At 35.5% G+C, this 20889-nt stretch overlaps 1 protein-coding gene across 3 annotated transcripts in view; it reads left to right on the top strand.

The window, feature by feature from the left end:
• The window catches only part of LOC121383402 (CST complex subunit CTC1-like), a 55061-nt gene that overhangs the window by 20287 nt on the left and 13885 nt on the right, over nt 1–20889 (top strand). For all 3 annotated transcript variants that reach the window (XM_041513418.1, XM_041513410.1, XM_041513428.1), the window contains 10 exons: nt 594–693; nt 2504–2590; nt 2834–2949; nt 5803–5935; nt 8826–9011; nt 11323–12267; nt 13358–13419; nt 14861–14997; nt 15613–15850; nt 19866–20126. In XM_041513418.1, coding sequence (XP_041369352.1) covers nt 594–693; nt 2504–2590; nt 2834–2949; nt 5803–5935; nt 8826–9011; nt 11323–12267; nt 13358–13419; nt 14861–14997; nt 15613–15850; nt 19866–20126 — 2265 coding nt within the window. The remainder of the gene's footprint in view (nt 1–593; nt 694–2503; nt 2591–2833; nt 2950–5802; nt 5936–8825; nt 9012–11322; nt 12268–13357; nt 13420–14860; nt 14998–15612; nt 15851–19865; nt 20127–20889) is intronic.

The following is a 20889-nucleotide window of genomic DNA, read 5'->3' as shown; positions in this document are numbered from 1 at the left end:
CATGTGATACGGTTTTGACTTGCCCGATGCTATTTTGACTAACCATAGGCGATCGGGCGACCGTAAAGTGCATACCCTGCTATTCTCAAGGGTAAAAGAACATACATTTATGTGTGGTGAAATGTGTAAAATGTAATTTTAGGAGATTTTTAAAAGTTAGTTTTGAGGGAATGCAATAACTTGACTTGCCATAGATAAATAGTTTCCAAACCATATATGGAGGCTTCTTAGAATTACAGGATTTCATAAAGCATTTATGAGTTAAAAAAACAGAAATACATGTAATCTATTTTATTTTACGTAACCTATGACATCCATGTGTATAAATTGTTGTCATTTTAAATGCTTTAATAAAAAAGAAGATAATAAAAGACTAGACTTACACAAGTGCCTGACAAACGAAAGTATTGTTCTCATGATTTCTAGAGGCATGCATATGTAAACAATCCCCAGTGGTAAAAGAAATTATTAACAGCACTCAGAAGGGCTGTTTTACTGGTGTGTGTGGGTTGTGGTTTTTTGTTGTTGTTGTTGTTGTTGTTCAAATGTTTCCAAAACCTGATCTGTGTTAAAAATGTTATTTTAATTTTTAGATTGCATGTGAGTGCACTACCAGCCAGGCATAAGTTTGTATTCTTGAAAATTGGAACACGAATTGTAGTCTACAACACTCATCGTGAAGAATTCAGAGAGGTATACAATGTTTCTGCCAGAAAGAAATTTTGGGGTATGGCACTATGGAAATGAATGCAACCACAATCAATGGGGGTATGGGGGGGGGGGGGGGGGGGAGGGGGGCTCCTTCAAAAAGAAAATAGGTCAAGTTTAGGGTTAAAGTTAAGAAAATCATACAGTAATAATAAGAGTAATTAATTTGTCAAAAAAATTAAATCTGCCAAAAGAATTGGGTATGGCGCCATACCCGTTTTACTGTCATAACGTGGCTTTTACTGCAAGTTATTTATTTCTGAGCCAATTGTTTTGTAACTTGCACCCAAAAATAGGTGGGGGTTTTTTATTTCCAAAACTCTTTTACTTTTTTTCTGACATCAAACCAAACTGAAATTATTAATAAAAAACATTTTTGTATGAGGATGGGGAGGACTATAGTTACAGTATTTTGAAATTGATTTTGATGGTTTTGCTTTGTTGGTCAGGGAACATTTTGTGCAGAATTGCGTCGCGATTCACTATGCAATTTTAATGATCACTACACACTTTTTAAACAAGCAGTAGTTGCTAATGAATTGCAGTTGACTAGATACATTGCTATTAATATCAATGCTAATCAAGATTTTGAAAACAAAATGTTCCCTGTTAGTCCCCTACAGGTCCAACCAGAGGGGACTATGGACTTTGTCTCTGACCGTCTGTCCCACATATATTTCCCCACCTTTGTTTTGGAATGCCTCAAGATATTGCACTGAAATTTTGTGTTTAGCTTTACCATATACTGTTACAGATCAGGTTTGACTTTCATAGCATATTTACTCATTTTTTAACAGAATTATGGCCCTTTAACTTAGAAGATAGAACATTTATTGTCCAGACTTTTTTCTTCGGAATGCCTTAAGATATTGAGCTGAAATGTTTTGTATAGCTTTACCATGTACAGTTACAGATCACGTTTGATTTTCATGGCAATTTACCCATTTTTCAGAGTTATGGCCCTTTCACTCAGGAGATATGAACATTTGTTGGGCCTGGTAGGGGACAGGTATTGCTGTAGCAGTACTCTCAGAATGCTTATTAAAGGGAGTTAAGGCTGGGTCTCAATATTACTTCAGGAAACCAGCCTCGGTGGCGTTGTGGTTAGGCCATCAGCATACAGGCTGGTAGGTACCGAGTTCGGATCCCAGTCGAGGCATGGGATTTTTAATCCAGATACCGACTCCAAACCCTGAGTGAGTGCTCCACAAAGCTCAATGGGTAGGTGTAAACCACTTGCACCTACCAGTGATCCATAACTGGTTCAACAAAGGCCATGGTTTGTGCTATCCTGCCTGTGGGAAGCACAAATAAAAGATCCCTTGCTGCTAATCGGAAAGAGTAGCCCATGTAGTGGCGACAGCGGGTTTCCTCTCAAAATCTGTGTGGTCCTTAACCATATGTCTGACGCCATATAACCGTAAATAAAATGTGTTTAGTGCGTCGTTAAATAAAGCATTTCTTTCTTTCTTTCAATATTACTTCAGAGGCCTTTTACAACAGGCAGACAGATTGGTCTTCTTGTGACAGTGAATATTGGAAAACTGGACAGGGCTATTCAAGTTGAAAATATCAACTTAACTCTTAAACATCCAGTACAAAGATGCAAAACAACGTGCTTCCTTTCCATTCTTGTTTATGTGCTGGTCAAAATGCCCTGTTTTCATTTAATTTTGTAAACTTTACAGAATAAAAACCAAAACCTGTTACTAAAGTTGTGCTATTCCATATTTGACTTTGTGTCTGGTAGTATATGACATTAGAAGTGTTATGATTTTGTTTTATTATTTTTCAGGAACCAAGAATTCATTTGCACTGCTGTGTGATGTCTTGTATAAAAGTGGAGGAAAACTGCTCTAATCCACAATCCAGTCACATTAAGGTGTTTGACCCTCATAGTGTTAACCTTTTTAGATGTTTCCTTTTTATAGTTTATGCAGTTTATGAACACATTCAGACAAAGGTGTTGACCAGGTTTTAGATGCTTCGTTTTTATACAGTTTATTGACACATTCAGTTAAAGGTGTTTGACCATAATAGCTTTAACCTTTGTTTTAGATGCTTCCTTTTTATACAGTTTAACACATTACGATAAATGTAAAAGAGCTTGTTACATCCATTTCAGGTTGATACATTTTCTCCAAGTAATCAAGTGGTCAAGCTGATTACAAACTTTGGTCTGAATGGCAGGGATATCAGTAGCCTCTTGGACATGGTGAAAAGAATCAAGGTTATAGCAAAGTAAGTTACATGCTTTGGTGTCGGGGGTGGGTGGGGGGAGGGGGCATTGCAGGGGTTGAAATAGGCGAGAATGGTTTGGCTTCCTGCGGGAGGTTAATGCATGTCATGAAAGTCGAGCACGATACTTTGTACTCCACAAAATCTTATTAAACAAAAACTACACCCTGTAACATTTGATCAGTTGTGATTAAATATACATCCAAGTATCAGTACAATGAGAGCAGTGATATGAATGAATAACAAAGTATTAGTGTATCTGCTATGGCATTTTATAGTAATAATAATGGGAACCATAAACTTGATAAATATGTCGTAACCCATAGGTTACCAGGGCTCTGTTTTAGGAAGTGATCTTAGCTCTACTGCACATCATATCATGTTCCAGTCACATGGTCTGGGACTTTCTAACAAACACATTGAAACAAACAAAAATTAAATAGTTGGCTATGATCACTGATTACTGTTATATATTTTGTACACACACACAGACACACATACATACATACACACACACACACACACACATAAGTAACAGATGTACATTAATTAACCTCTGGCTGGAATACACATTTAAATGAAGTTTTATTTGAAATTTTTTAAAGATAAAATAATAAAAATAATAGACGTTAAAACAAATATTAAAAAAAGACTTTTCTTTTCCTTCTTTTTATTTTTCCGTCTACTTTTGAATTTTTTTGGTCTAAATTTCATTTCTTTTTTAAAGAAATAAAAAGTTACACGCTTGCCATTTTTGGGACCTCGCGTAAGCTTTGTAGGCTAACAGTTATGAACTAATCGAGACAATTTTACCAACTTCGCTGATTTCCGTAACAAGTTCATTTGTGTAGGCTACAGAAGCCACTATTTAATTCAGTTCCTTTCTTTTTTCAATAACTATATGAACAGTATAAATGAATTAGCCTTATCAGACGTTCTGATCTATTACCTTATAAAAGTAGACTGTTTTAAATTAATAATAAATTAAAGAGGTAAAGGAGTTTTGATCGGATTGGTACGTCTTCGAAGGTGTCTATTAAAGCAGTGTTTCCCCGATTTGTATAGCACAGATAAGTACCAGTTATATATTAAAAGCTTTCATGGACGCTACCGTCACATTTTTTACTGGTATTATTTAACGGGTCTTTAACCTACATGTACTAATCGGTTACTATTGAGATATACCATTTAACCTACTAATCGGTTACTACTGAGATATACCATTTAACCTACTAATCGGTTACAACTGAGATATACCGTTTAACCTACTAATCCGTTACAACTGAGATATACCATTTAACCTACTAATCGGTTACAACTGAGATATACCGTTTAACCTACTAATCCGTTACAACTGAGATATACCGTTTAACCTACTAGTCGGTTACTACTGAGATATACCATTTAACCTACTAGTCGGTTACTACTGAGATATACCATTTAACCTACTAGTCGGTTACTACTGAGATATACCATTTAACCTACTAGTCGGTTACTACTGAGATATACCGTTTAACCTACTAGTCGGTTACTACTGAGATATACCGTTTAACCTACTAGTCGGTTACTACTGAGATATACCGTTTAACCTACTAGTCGGTTACTACTGAGATATACCGTTTAACCTACTAGTCGGTTACAACTGAGATATACCGTTTAACCTACTAATCGGTTACAACTGAGATATACCGTTTAACCTACTAATCGGTTACTACTGAGATATACCATTTAACCTACTAATCGGTTACAACTGAGATATACCGTTTAACCTACTAATCACTTACGACTGAGATATACCATTTAACCTACTAATCACTTACAACTGAGATATACCGTTTAACGTACTAATCACTTACGACTGAGATATACCATTTAACCTACTAATCGATTACAACTGAGATATACCGTTTAACCTACTAATCAGTTACAACTGAGATATACCGTTTAAACTACTAATCGATTACAACTGAGATATACCGTTTAACTTACTAATCGATTACAACTGAGATATACCATTTAACCTACTAATCAGTTACAACTGAGATATACCGTTTAAACTACTAATCGATTACAACTGAGATATACCGTTTAACTTACTAATCGATTACAACTGAGATATACCATTTAACCTACTAATCAGTTACAACTGAGATATACCGTTTAACCTACTAATCAATTACAACTGAGATATACCATTTAACCTACTAATCCGTTATAACTAAGATATACCATTTAACCTACTAATCGATTACGACTGAGATATACCGTTTAACCTACTAATCACTTACAATTGAGATATACCGTTTAACCTACTAATCGATTACGACTGAGATATACCATTTAACCTACTAATCACTTACGATTGAGATATACCGTTTAACCTACTAATCCATTATAACTGAGATATACCGTTTAACCTACTAATCCGTTACAACTGAGATATACCATTTAACCTACTAATCCGTTATAACTGAGATATACTGATTAACCTAATAATCTGTTACTACTGAGATATACTGTTTAACCTAATAATCACTTACAACTGAGATATACCATTTACTGTAACCTACTAATCCGTTACAACTGAGATATACTAGCCTATTTAGAGGGCTGGTGACATCTGTCTAATCCAGAACTTTGTATATACCGGCACATTTTATCAGTCCCCTGGAATCTGGTTTACACAAAGAGTCCACTGTAGTTGGAAAATCCTTATTCTTTGATTCATTTGACATTACATGTACCTTTACAAAGCTGACAGGCGATTAATTTTACAAGTTTGATTCATTTGACATTACATGTACCTTTACAAAGCTGACAGGCGATTAATTTTACAAGTTTGATTTATTTTCACAGGGGCCCAACACATGCTGAAGAGATAGTGTCACATATTTTGTCTTCAGTTTGTTCTTGGTTGAAGCATCATCCAAGAAATTTTGTTGGTGAATTTCTGACAATACCACATTGCTGTCACCTGTTGGTGGGTGAGGTTGGTTTTATTGTACAAAATGTTTTTGTAATTTGCATTCATTTAATGGGGGGGCAGGATGTAGCCCAGTGGTTAAGTGCTCGCTTGATGTGCGATTGGTTTGGGATTGATCCCAGTCGGTGGGCCCATTGGGTTATTTCTCGTTCCAGCCAGTGCACCATGACTGATGTATCAAAGGCTGTGGTATGTGTTATCCTGTCTGTGAGATGGTGCATATAAAAACTCCCTTTCTACTAATGAACACTGTAGCGGGTTTCCTCTCTAAGACTATGCCAAAATTACCATATATGTTTGATATCCAATAGCCAATGATTGACAAATCAGTGTGCTCTAGTGGTGTCGTTAAACAAAACAAACTTTATTTCATTTAATGGTAAATAACACTAATGTATATAATTATTGTTAAATATAAAAAGTTAAAGTTTGTTTTGCTTGATGAATCCACTAGAGCACATTGATTTATTTATCATCGGCTATTGGATGTCAAATATTTGGTAATTTTGACTTATAGTCTGAGAGAGGAAACCCACACAATAGTTACATTCAGTAAGGGATCTTTTATATGCACCATACCACAGACAGAATAGATCATACCACGCCTTTGTATACCATTCGTGGTGCACTGGCTGGAACGAGAAATAGCCCAATGGGCCCACTGACGGGGATGTACATGTATGGTTATATAAAGTACATTAAGCTACATGTACATAATTATAATCAGCTGTAAATTGCTTCATTATTCCAAATACTGTGTTTCATTTTATCATTTGATGCACAGAATTGAAAAATACAATTCAAAATGTTTCTTATAATGTTTTATCCTTAAAAAGAATTGTCTGTAGTATAGACGGCGATCTCTAAAACCTATGTAGCGAATCGCGACACAATAGTGAACAAAATGTTCCCTATCCTTTACATGGAACCAAAAACTAATTGTCAACTCTCAATGGAACCTACAGAAATCTATGTGTGAAATGCAGTGTAACAAATACAAAATCTCCCTGCTGTGTCCCTGCAAGGGTGCAGAAATGGAACATATTTCACTAGGACCAGAACCAACTAAAATTTAGCCCGCAATAATTTCTACTAGTCCGCCAGTCTATAGAATGATATATTATTAACAATATTATAATATACAGTGTCTTCACTTCAAATATTATATATATATATATATATAGATATATTGACAAAACATTATTAAGAATACCTGGTAAATGATCAACATCACGTGGCAAACAAAATCAACAAGACAGATCGCCCGTCGGACTGGTAGTTGTATTTTTTAACTACTTCGTCAGAATTTTTACTCACATTTGTCATTTAATACCCAAACAAGAATGGAATGAATAAAAAGCAACCCACACAAACTTATTAACAAAGAAGATTGTTGTAATAATTTTTTGATGGAAAACTAATGAAAATCGATATCATTCCACAGTTAAACTCTGTATATAATCAATCTAGCATTTAAAAAATGAATAACTCTTAAGTGAGCAACTTTCTTAGTTAACTGGTTATTTGGATTCATTCGGTAACAGTTTACTTAACCTTTAGACTACTGGACTAATTTTTAAAAAAACCTACATTTAGTGGGTACAAGTTTATAATTTTTACTCACATGTATTCACTTAAATGTTTTATAAATACCGTATATCGCTGTGTATTAGCCGACTTTTTGATACAAAATTTATCAAGTCAAAGGCTGGGGTCGGCTTATCTAAGGAGTCAACATTTTACTAGAAATGTAAAGTTAGAATAGTGACGTCACGGCTCGACTCGATCTATTGTCATTATTGTGCTCTGCATTTCCGCTTTCATAAAGGTTTAATATTGCATTTTAACACAAGCTATTACAAATAAAAGATATTAAAATTGTATATATATGTTCATCTTTAATAAATGTTGGTGTTTAAAAGTTATTTAGTAATATTTATCTGTTTAAACAACAATAAATAGTGACCGATCAAAACAATTTCGGAAAACTTCGCAGGTCACGTGTCATTACAAAACTGCTTACTAAACCGGTGAACACGTTAATTGTTCCAGCTTCATTTGTTTTGTTTGTCGGCTTGGGATTAATCGACACGGGTGGTTGGGTATGGTAGGGTATAGCCGACTAGTAATGAAAAGACCGATTAGCACAATCAACAATGCAAACAGTCACTGTGTTTTTAACGTGTGGCTGCAATCAAGAATGTTTAGGTATATTTCGCTATCTTGGTACTTATATTTTACGAGAAATAAATTAACCGGACACCGTTTCTATAAATAGAAATCGGCTACTGCTTCCGGATAAGTTTGCTGTGACAAATGACGTTTGAAAGCAGATGTACTTTGTCATTTTGTAGAGACCACACAGACATCTGACTTGGTTAGTTTTATATAGGGGGGTCGGCTTATATACAAGGTCGATAATTTTAAAGCCGATTTGGAGGGTGAAACTAGGGGGTCGGCTAATGCATGGAGTCGGCTAATACACAGCGATATACGGTACATAAAATAAAGTTCATATTTTAATCGGTAAGTATTATTTTTGTGGGTTTTTTTCAAATTTTTATGATATTTTATATCAGTTGATGTTGATTAAAATTAGGCAAAAAATTGAAAAAGTCACGTTTACTTACGGGCATTTGTGGCCAGCTGTCCAGTATTTATGTCCATTATTTCCAATAACAGTGCTTTTCTGACCAGAATTGTTTTTAAAACTAAGGGTTCGGCTTATCCACAGAATCTGCTAATACACTGATATATACGGTACATGTTCTTGTTTATTTACTTTTTTAATAATTAATGAATATACAACCTTGCATTCAAAATATTTGTTTTGGGTTCACAAAAAGTTCAAATACATATAATAAATAAAAATATGTTGTAACTTTGTTGTGTATAGTTGTCCGGGAGGAGAATCCCCATGCTTGCAGAAATAAAAGGACTGCATGAGTCAACTGATAGCTTGGATCAAGATCTAAGTACCCTTAAAAAGAAGTACTCATCCCATGACATGCCTGCCAGTGAACTGAACCAACAATTGTACTGGAGTTACCTCCCTCGAGTCATCACGAAGAGTCCACAGCAGGTAAATCCATGCTACAGACACTGCAGGGAACTGTATGTTTTCAAAATGTTGATTAGCAGCAGCAGTGTTCAGAATAGCGGGCTGAAAAAAGCAGTCCATTTTTTAGACCTTTCAGGCAAAATAGAAAATTACCAAAATATTGCAGGTCAGTTTTTAAGAGACAGATGTATTTACGATCATCTCATCTTCTATTTAGCTGAGACTGAGCTCCTGATTCTGTTCTATTTTAATTTTTTAATGCTCTAAAATACATCTCAGAGGTCCTAATTTTCCATACACCCAAACCCTGGACTCATGTGTTACTGTCTTATTTCCAATAGGCTGTATTGTTTTTGGCCTGCTAATTTTTAAAAAATAGCATCCGGGCATATTTTAATTTTCCAGCCCTGAACAGTTGGTAATTAAACTGAAAACTGAATAGCAATTAACTATTTAACCTTCAAACTACTGGCTTAGTTTCTGACAAAAACTATGTTGACTGGGTACAAGTTTATAACTTTTACTCACATATTTTCACTTATATATTTTATAAATACATAAAATAAAGTTCATATTTGAATCTGTAAGTATTATTTTCATGGGGTTTTCAAATTTTTATTTCAGTTAATGTTGATTAAAATTAAGGAAATTTTTTTAAAAGTAGTGTTTACTTACAGGCATTTGTGGCCAGATGTCCAGTGTTTATGTCCATTAATCCCAATAACTGTGTTTTTCTGACTAGATTTGTTTTTTTTAATGTTGCCGAAAATCACATTTTTAACTCAAAATTATCAGGTATTTTCCATTGAAAAACAAAAACCTAAAGCTGCCATACTAACAGTTAATCTATTTCCTGTCGTATTATTATTTCTGATGAGTGCCATGTGCAAAACGGTGGGAAATATGAATTGGGGAATGCACTGTATACAGTGTACAGTATGTCGACTGGAGTGACATCGGGTGAGATATCTCAACTTCAGTAGTCAGAAGATTAATGTTTTAAGATTGTGTAACGATTTCTGAAACTTGTATTTGTGATGTGATACTGAATGAAATGTTCCATGCATTGGTAATCTGTGACTGCTTGTTATACATTAATACAGTTGTCAATAACTACAATCACAATCCAACATCTTGTATTGGTTATGTTTTGTATTTGACCGTAACCCATACTTTGTTCGCAATCAATTTTTGTTTTCATTGTGTGATTTTTACAATTTACTTCAGCAAATAAAATCCATCAAAATAACATTTATTTAATTATGTTTATCATATTTTTTATAGCACTAAACACTCATACTGACACCATTTTAATTGCATTAACATCTTGCAAAATGATTGTTGTTATAGTCATTAGTGTGAGAGTGAGCAATCGGTATAGTGGTCTTACACATCCCTATTGGATCACTAAACTCGCTCTTGGTGGGAGCCAGTACTGAAATGCAAATTCAGTATCTACGAGCATAATCACTACGAGTTACAACATCAAGACTATTTTTTTCAAAATAATTATTTACTGTAAAATATGAAAATAATGCGTCATGATATTACTGCATTGGGACAGGTACACACTACAACATGTATTTTTGTTATTGCATCTGGCAACTACAACTTTTAAAGATCACACTGAAAAACAAAAAATTATGAGTTGTTTTCACAGAATTTAATTTAGTTTTGGCTTTCATCAATTAAACAATAGAAGTTGGCATTTGTTTTGACAGTCAAACCAGTGAAACCTAGCCATTTGTGTTAGTCGGTAGTAATTTCCTGTATCTCTTTTGCCCAGCACTACAGAAATAACACGTTGTGGATCTAAAATAATACACCTACCTAGTAACAACAACAACAACAATTCCTTGTTCATTTTGCTAGTCCAGAATACATTTCTTTTATGTTTGTGTTATCTTGTTCATAACATGATTACTTTCTAAACGACATAACATAGCACTTTCATTCTAATAGACACACGCGTGGTGGTTTCTTGTTTTTCTAGTTAAATAATATAATGTCAACTAATCATTTTTCGCATTAATATCTTGCTTGCATTAATTTCATGATTTAAAGTATTTTGTGTGTTATCTGTTCTTCTTATGGTACATCAAAGGCCATGGTATGGGCTTTCCTGTCTGGGATGGTGCATATAAAAGATCCCTTTCTGCTAATCGAAAAAAGAAGCCCATGAAGTGGAGACAGCGGGTTTTCTCTATTAATTCTCTGTTGTCCTTAACCATATGTCTGACACCATATTACTGTAAATAAAATGTGTTGAGTGTGTCATTAAATAAAACAGTTCCTTCCTTCCTGTTCTTATTATGTTGTTTGTTTTGTGCAGATTCTCGTTGGACGGTTCGAGTTTTCGTCTGTAAGTGGGCGTCTCGTACTGCGTGATGACACGGGAAGCATTAATGTCATTGTGGTCTGTTCTGCGGCTACGGCTGAACACACTTGTGATCACCATTGTCTCGAGGTCTCCCAGGGTAAACCCATCACCTGCCCTAAGGTGCAGCCAGCTCTGAGTCACTGCCTCGTTGGTGTCAGTAAGTGTGAAGTAGTTACAGAACGCTTTCTCAATACAGACATGGCAGACTGTCGTCAAATTGACAGAGCACATGTTTTACAATCGCGGTACGTGACATACCTGCAGATATCGTTGACAGACTGTGTGTTTCTTGACACCAGAGATGAATGGCCACCTGAGAGTTGTGAACCATCCACTAAACTAATGAGGTTGCCACCTACTGAAGGTGTCCCTGGAAGCAGACCATCAGTCAGTGAGAGGGCTACTCAGCTGCTTTATGTAACTCACGTGGAGTCCCTCATGGTTAAAACATTCACGACCAGCAGGGCACTGGTATTCTGTGCTCTAGGTTATTTTGTTGGTGACTCAACAGAAATGGGTCATGAACCAGCAGAGATTTCCGATTCGGACGTAGCATACAGGATGTCTGGTGCTAGAAGTAAGACCTCCGTGGGTGTAGTAGGTGATCGGAAAGCTGAAGATGATGCTGACAGCAGCCCCGTGGACTCTGGATGCAGCGTTATACCAGTGGTTGTGGTGTTTCATGGCAGGTCCGTGAGGTGGTATGAATGCTTGCAAATGGGATCATTTTACAGACTGATATCCAAGGGAACTAAACCCTTGTTTAAACTTAAGGCATTCTATGGAACGAAACTAAAAGCAGCTGTGGAGTTTTCGCATGCCAGGATGTGTTATCAAGTGGATGATGACATCTCAGTTGAGAAAGTTCTTTCCTCTACAGTAAAGGGATTGTCTGAAGTGAGTATAGATCTGCATCTACCAGTGTCTTTTTGTTTCTTCAAATAGTACTATTTTCTTTTTAACATTACTGGAACTAGAGGGAGCATACAGTAGAAGAATTTAGGCCATCCCATTGGCTTTTGGGATGTTCGGACCAGACTACTAGCCGTAGTGGGGAGTGCACTTGTTTGAGGACAGGTAATGTGTCCATAAAAGAGAAAACACCAAGTTTTTTCCAATGTACAGTTAAAATATGTGTATGTGTATATTTATAAAGTAATTCGTTTTGCTTGCATGCATTGCACATTGCATATTAACATAATAACATTTACCAGCTAAGGATGTTCACAAAACAGCAGTACAATCCCCACCCCCATCCCCATCCCCATGAACGTGACCAAAATCAAGTTCTTTTAGAACGTAACCATCTGAAAAAACTGAAAAACATCATTAAGAATTTATATTAATTTTTTACAGTTATGACACTGAAATGACCTCTGAAGTCAATTTTCTAATTATGTATTTAATTCTAGAGGTTCAAAATGAAAGTAGTTAAACATAAAATAACAATAAAATTATTTAGGGTTATTTTGACCATGCATGCTTTTATATTGCGAAATTGACATGGTGGCCATTTTGAAAAATGGCCGCCATTGTCAACACAGGTCATATTGAGAATGCCTCCAATCTTAAGATTAATGTCTATGATGTGTAGTATGTGTGTGCGCCAAGTTTCATGCTTTTATAAAAAATGGACCATTCATTCAAATGTGCTCTGGACTAATACAGTTGAGTAGCATGTGTTGTCATTACAAGCGGTCGTACTGTTCAGTGTTCAAAATAGGCACTTGTCCGTTTGTCCCGACAACTGAAAATCTATTCGGACAAGCAAAATATGCCTCGGTGGTTGTCCAGTGGACAAGTAAATGTTTCAGTGCAGTTTCATTTTGAGTAATTACAAACATCATCCTGGTACTTTAATAAAACAAACCATTTATTTGGACAAGTAAAAATATTGGCAGACAAATAGATTTCTGGATCTGTTTATCCAGTGCACTACATGTAGTAACATTTTTTGCTTATTTCTATTACTGCTGTTCGATTTCAGGACATAAAGCAGAGATTAGAACCAGCTCCTCTCGATACAGTTGAGGAAATTTTATCAGAAAGGTGAGCATACAGTAATTGTATTTTAATGGCTCGACACTTGCATGTTTACTTAACCCCTGCAACCGTCTGTGTCAGTCAGCAATGCCGCGGAGGTTTTCATTCGCCACAGCATTCTTGGTTTTTTTATATATTGGATTCCCCCCCACCCCCAAGATGTATTTTTTCCTTATTGTTAAAAATAAAACATACTTTGTGAACTGAAAACATTTTTGTTTGGGGGGGGGGGGGGGGGGGGGGCAGGCTGGCTTTTGCCCAAATTAAACGAAAATGTCCAAATCTGTATAACATTTATCGATATTAACATTACTACCAAACAGAGATATAGGGTAGCAAATTAATCACAACACATTTTACATGAATAACAGCTAATTTTGAGGGTAGATTGATGGGAATACATGGTGAAAAGGTCTTGGGTCAGCACATTTTGTCCAAATATCTCTATTATTTTTGCCCAAATTTGAGGTTTTGCTTCAGCACCTGGGGGAGGGGGCATTTGACACCCCCCATCCCCATCCCCCATCTCGTTTGCTTATGGCTGTGGTTTAGTACAGGTGTTTTATGTTCCGAAATTTTTTCAACATACACTCCAACAAGTCATTGAAGTAGGCGTGATGATGAGATATTTGTAGATATACATGTACATACACATGTATATATAGAGAGGTCTTCTGGTGCAAAGTCACCTGATTAAAAAAACAATCAAAAACAATACAATTTACTTGGGTTTGTAATGGGGGCATTAGGTCTTGGTAAAAGATTTCCTAACAGAAAATACATGTATGACATTATTAAACAAAATTATTTAATTCTATAATGCATTAAATATATTCTGACAATTTGATGTAATATTATTAAAAGATAAAGATTGAACTGGCAGGTTACAGCGGACTGACTACGCTGTATATGATAAATTGTCATTCCCTTACAACCCCATTGTTCTTGATCGAGCATGTGTCATTTGCATGTTAACTGTTATGTCACTTTCAATCAACGGATACCGTCATTGGTATAAATGAATCTTACAGTGCATTGTCAAACAAAACAAATAAACTCATCATTCAGATTTACTCGCAATCTACAGACTTGGTTGCAAACATGTTAATGTTAAAATTGCTGTGGACACTATTTTAGCACAGCATTTTTTTTTTTTTGCCGCAGTAATTTTCTTAATTGCAAGGGTTGTTTACTTTAACATACATTTCATTGTCAAACTTAATAGATGTATTATGATATATTTAAATGTACAAGTGCCTGTATTTCTGGTTTGCGCATAATAACAAAGTCATGTATTGTTTTGTCAGTTTTAATCCACAAATGAAGCATCTTTTATTTGTTTGTCTTAAAATTCTTAATCCAGTAAAACTATGGAATAAAAGGAGGATTGTTTTAATGGCACCTGAATTAGAAAAGTGTAAATATTTTGTAAGTTTCAAATGATTAGTTTTTCAGGGACAGTTGTGAGCTTTAGTGGACAGATTGTAACCCGCAAACATTTGGATCAGAATGTAGCCACTTCCGAGAAGATCCAGATACATTCATATGACAGTGAGGAACTGGAGACAAGAAACAAAACTTTAGGTGTGTTAAATAGCTGTTGCATCGAAAATTAAACCTGGTATGGTAACAATGCAAAGTGAGAAGTAAGAAATGTTTTATTTAACAACACACTCAGCACGTTTTAGTTATAGTTATATAGCGTCAGATGGTAAAATAAATTATGCAATATAGAATACAACATAATTGTATATCTGTATATATATAGCTAATTGCAATTAGTTTGTAAAACATTGAATTGTTCTATTAATATATATATATAATGGTAAAATGATAATGAACAATTATTTTCAAAATAGCGCAAATTGCCTATATTTATGTGCATTTGTTTAATATATATATATAAATGTAAATAAAACAGCTTTGCATGTATTTACTTATATATAGTGAAGAATGTTTAAAAATATATATATGTAAATAAAACAGCTTTACATTTATTTACCTGTATATATAGTGAAGAAAGTCAGCTTTGTGGAGAAAGAAATTTTAGTTTTATCAAATTTTAGTTTTTCTACTAATTAACAAAAGTGATAAAAATTATAAATTAACCTGCACACACGCACAATCACACGCAGACTCTCTTAACTAGATTTCAGTTTTGTAATGGTAGAATTTTACGGTCTATTAAATGCATTGTAGGAATATCAATACTGAAGAGAAGAACCGTTTGTCTTGAGGTTGGTGCTTTTCAGAGACAGTCTGTACAAGTGTACATGAACCTGGACAATATATCGTATCCTCTCGGCTTGTTGCCAGGAGCAACCGTGTTGTTTACTCGACTGGAAAGACGTGTATCTTCTAGTGGTACAGTTTACTGTCAGTATACTACAGTGTCCACGGTCTCGGTGTGTCAAGTGTCCAACCCAAACACATCCAGGTAATTCATACATCATTATCATGTACACACAGCTTTGGGCTACATTGGCCTTTACACTGTTTCGTAATAGGCCCATTTACATTTTTAAAGTGACAGTAAGTCACAACATGTTTATATGTTTATCATAAGCCATACAGTGGTAGATTGGTATTTACACTGTTTCGTAATAGGCCCATTTACATTTTTAAAGTGACAGTAAGTCGCAACATGTTTATATGTTTATCTTAAGCCATACAGTGGTAGATTGGCATTTACATTGTTTCGTATTGGGCCCATATACATTTTTAAAGTGACAGTAAGTCACAACATGTTTATCATAAGATGTACAGTGGTAGACTGGTATTTGCACCGTTTCGTAATAGGTCAGGCTATTTACATTTTTATAGTGACAGTAAGTCACAACATGTTTATCATAAGATGTACAGTGGTAGACTGGTATTTGCACCGTTTCGTAATAGGTCAGGCTATTTACATTTTTATAGTGACAGTAAGTCACAACATGTTTATCATAAGATGTACAGTGGTAGACTGGTATTTGCACCGTTTCGTAATAGGTCAGGCTATTTACATTTTTACAGTGACAGTAAGTCACAACATGTTTATCATAAGATGTGCAGTGGTAGACTGGTAATTGCACCGTTTCGTAATAGGTCAGGCTATTTACATTTTTATAGTGACAGTAAGTCACAACATGTTTATCATAAGATGTACAGTGGTAGACTGGTATTTGCACCGTTTCGTAATAGGTAGGTCTATTTACATTTTTAAAGTGATAATAAGTTGCAACATGTTTATACATGTATGTTTATCATAAGCTACATGTATACAGTGGTACATAGGCATTTATACTATTTTATAATAGGCCTATTTACATTTTTAAAGTGACAGTAAGTCGTAACATGCTTATCGTAAGATGTACAGTGGTAGATTGGTATTTACACTGTTTCATAATAGGCTCATTTACTTTTTTAAAGTGACATTAAGTTGCAACATGCTTATATGTTTATGATAAGCTATACAGTGGTAGATTGTCATTTACACTATTTAATAATAGGCCTATTTACTTTTTTACAGTGACATTAAGTTGCACAAGTTTATCGTATGTACAGTGGTCAGGTTTAACATTAAACTTGCTACTTTGCGATCTTGCAGGACAATGCAAAAAGGCTTGCAAAGCAAGGCGACAAACGTTCAGGATTTATCATCCCATACTCTGAATTCCAGAATTGAATCCAAATATCTTTAAAAAAAATTCAGATTCACTATAAAAAAATTTAAGCGATTAATTCTTACTACATTCTACATTCTCGGAATAAAATATCTTTATCTCATTTCAACCTGAACTCGGTATTGTCTACAGTTTTGTGCCGTTACTAAGACGTGTGTCTGTTGGCTGGATTCATCAAGAGCCAGCCAATGAAAATGTGATAATGAAGTAAACTGAAGCCATATATATATGAAAATCTTCTTTGTTATTTTTTGATACTCAGATTATATATTAATTTTAAAGAGATTTCAAATATGTAGTTATGTTCCCATGTGGCAGTTCTATGGTGATGCATGCAATTTCGCCACGGTGGGTTAAAACCTGAATATATACCAGAAGAATTCAGGGCTAGCTCTCGGTGAGCAAAACATTTCACCAAATTATCTCAAAAAATGCAAAACCCAGTTATTTTCCAACAAAATAGCAATTATTACTTAAATTAAAATAAAATTCGCCAATTGTTCCTAAAATTCGCAATTTGGCGACTGAATGCTGCGATTGTACAAAAAGAAAAGAAACGGATCCACAATTCTCTTCTTTCCATTTGCTTTCATGTACCACATTTCACTAAATAATATTTGACTAGTAGTAATCTGTGACCCATCCAAGACTAATATACGTACTGATCTTATTTTAGTAATTAAACTATAAACAATGTAAACACAACCGTTCTTAGTTATTGCTGCCATTTTTTCTATACACTGACACCCCAAGAGTCTTACTCTAATAGTAATGTAATCGTAATGCAGAACAGCAACCAGTCTTTCAATGTGGGTACCAGACGTTTCATCCTGAGCCAGTTTGTCAAAAATCAGTTCGCTTCCGCTACATGTATATGATGAAATGGTGCAGATGTAGCAAAGTATATATGTTGTACATGTACATAAAGAAACATTGGTCCTACGTTTGTCACTATATTACTATCTCTAGGTGGGAATCTTAAACTGCAATACAATACAGTTAAACCTGTCCTAAAGGCCACCTGTATTCAGCGGTCACCTGCCTTAAGCGGCCACATTTTCCCCTCCCAAACAATTTATAACGTAAATGCACCTGTAATAAGTGGTCACCTGTCTAATGCGGCCAGCGGCCACCCAAATCGGATCGCTAAAATACCTGTATTAAGTGGCCACAGTAAATGATTACTATTATATAAAAGGGATATTTAACAACAGCAGCAAATAACCGATCTTCACACCTTCAGGAATACTAGTACCCATTCAGTCCCGACATCTCTACTGTGTATCAATTAAGAAAGTATGACTATGGAAAGCATCTGATTACCTCTGGGCAGGCTACGCTTGACATTTGCAGATTCACTTACTATGACAATACACCGCATGAAGTAGAAATTAAATAATTAAATGGAAAGAGAAAACAAACTTGGAAAGGTTAATTTAATACATTCCAGTTCCAGTTTTTCCTGAAGGAGGCGACATGTCAAAAGTTTATTTATAGTAAACTGTGAAGCACACATCCATTAATTAGCAGTAAAGACACTAAAACAAGAAACAACAACATATGTTTTAAAGACTATATGTCGCAACCTGTAATCAGCAGCCACCTGTCTTTAGCGGCCACTTTTATCTACTCCCTTGTGTAACCGCTTAAGACAGGTTTGACTGTATATGCTAATAAAGAGTGGGGTTTTTTTTAGTTTTTGTTATTGATGATTTTTGGGGTGTACATGTCTGTTTGCAAGGCCTCGAATTTGGTAAATAAGAGGGAAGGGCAATTTGGCCTAGACCAGTGGAGATTTTTGTGGGCATTACGGCAGAGCAAGAAGACAAAACAGCACCCATTCAAAATTTATAAGTAGGTTTGAACAGTTTCATGTTTTGTAATAAAACAACTTTCAGGAGTCACATTTGAGTATGATGACCAATTTGTAACATGCAAAATAAGGCCTGGCCAGTTTGGCCTTGAGACTGTTTAATTTTCAGGCAATTTACAGCATGGCCACTGTTAAATTGGAGCCCTGCGGATGACATACTAAATATACAGTTTTCAGACTTAAAGGGACATTCCTGAGTTTGCTGCATTGTAAGATGTTTTCGACTAATAAAATATTTCTACGATTAAACTTACATATTAAATAAAAAAAATTGTTTAGAATATCAGTGTCTGTATATTCAATGTCTTTCTGGTCGTCTTAATATTTGTAAGAAGCCCAAACTGGATTTTGTCTTCAAATAATTTCGTATGTACGAATTTTGTTTTTTTTAGGAAATAAGATAAAATTTAACCTACAAATATTAGAACGATCAGAAACACGTTTAATATACAGCCACTAATATTTTATGCAGAAAAATATATTTGATATATAATTACAATCGTTAAAAAGTCTCTCGGTCGATAACATCTTAAAAATTGCAGCAAACTCAGGAATGTCCCTTTAAACTTTAAATGTTAAATGTTGAATATTGTATTGTATATGCTCGATGTCTATAGGTTTTTTTTTGTTTCTGTTTTTAAAATAATGGGAGCCATGTAACTGTTTTAATAGGCAACCTCAGTGTCTGATCATGATTGGCCTGCACATCCTAAAAAAATACTTAAAATTGTCACCTCATGTACATGTACTTCATTGTCACTCATTGACTTGACTTTGTGAAGGACGTCATATATGTAGCTTAGGGAGAATGCTCAAACTTAGTCATCTAGTCAAAGTGCCGTTAGTTATAATATAAAATTTATATATATTATCGTGCCTTACTGTCTTGCTATGTTTTCTTGTTCTTCTTTCAGTGTGTCAGACAGTACGTGGGGCACTGCTCACCGGGGTGAAGTTCTACAAGTTAACTCACAGCTGGGAGTGCAGTACTTGTCACAACTGTACAATGGCACCCCTACTTCGGTGGGCAGTTTCCAGGTCCTGTGTCACGTGTGTACGTTCATGAAGCTGTCTCTCAGAGTGGCGTGTGCAGCGTGTGGCTCACGCTTTACTAGTACAGGCTGTTCCAGCGCACACTGCAGTAGTGTGGAGTCGACGTTTTCCGCAAAAGCAAGGTTTGTTTTAGAAGCAGTTAGAAGAGAATGTGTATGTTTAATACTGTCCAATGCTGTTTTAGCCAGTAGGACTGTGAGCGTGGGCTGGGATCTAGCTCAGTCAGTAAAGTGTTCACCTGGGGTGCTTGAATCATAGCAGAGATGGAAATTAACGCTCGCCCCCTCACTCCAAGCAAGTGGAAATCGTTGGGGACAAGTACAATTTAAATTATGCTGGTCCCCCAAGCTAGTGGTTCTAAGCAGGTGTGACCCAAGTTTAAGATGCTGACTGCCAGGATAAATTGCCACGATACCACTAAACAGATACATGTATGTATCCTAATGTGTTTTTCTTAACAGCATGCTACAAGCCACATATGTTGCATCTGCTTCGGATATCCAAATGATACGAAGACTAGTGATTTTTATATGCCCATCTATTATGGGTCGTATTATGGTATGGCGTTGTCCGTCTGTCCAAACATCTGTCCGTCCATCCGTCCGTCTGTTAACTTGTTCTTGTCCCATATCTTGTATACAGATGCATACAGGACCATCAAACCTCACATGTAGGAACAACTTGGGATGGCGGTGCGTCGTGTACTATTACTAGATCACTGTGACCTACTTTTCACGGTCTACTGCAAATAACGGTAAATCCTTGTCCAGATCATATCTTGCATACAGATGCATACAGGACCATCAAACCTCACATGTAGGAACAACTTGGGATGGCGGTGTATTGCGTACTATTACTAGGTCACAAATAAATTAAATAATTTGT

Source organism: Gigantopelta aegis, chromosome 2 (genome assembly GCF_016097555.1).
Source record: "Gigantopelta aegis isolate Gae_Host chromosome 2, Gae_host_genome, whole genome shotgun sequence".
NCBI classification, from domain to species: Eukaryota; Metazoa; Mollusca; class Gastropoda; order Neomphalida; family Peltospiridae; genus Gigantopelta; species Gigantopelta aegis.
This window is presented reverse-complemented; position numbering and strand designations above follow the sequence as displayed.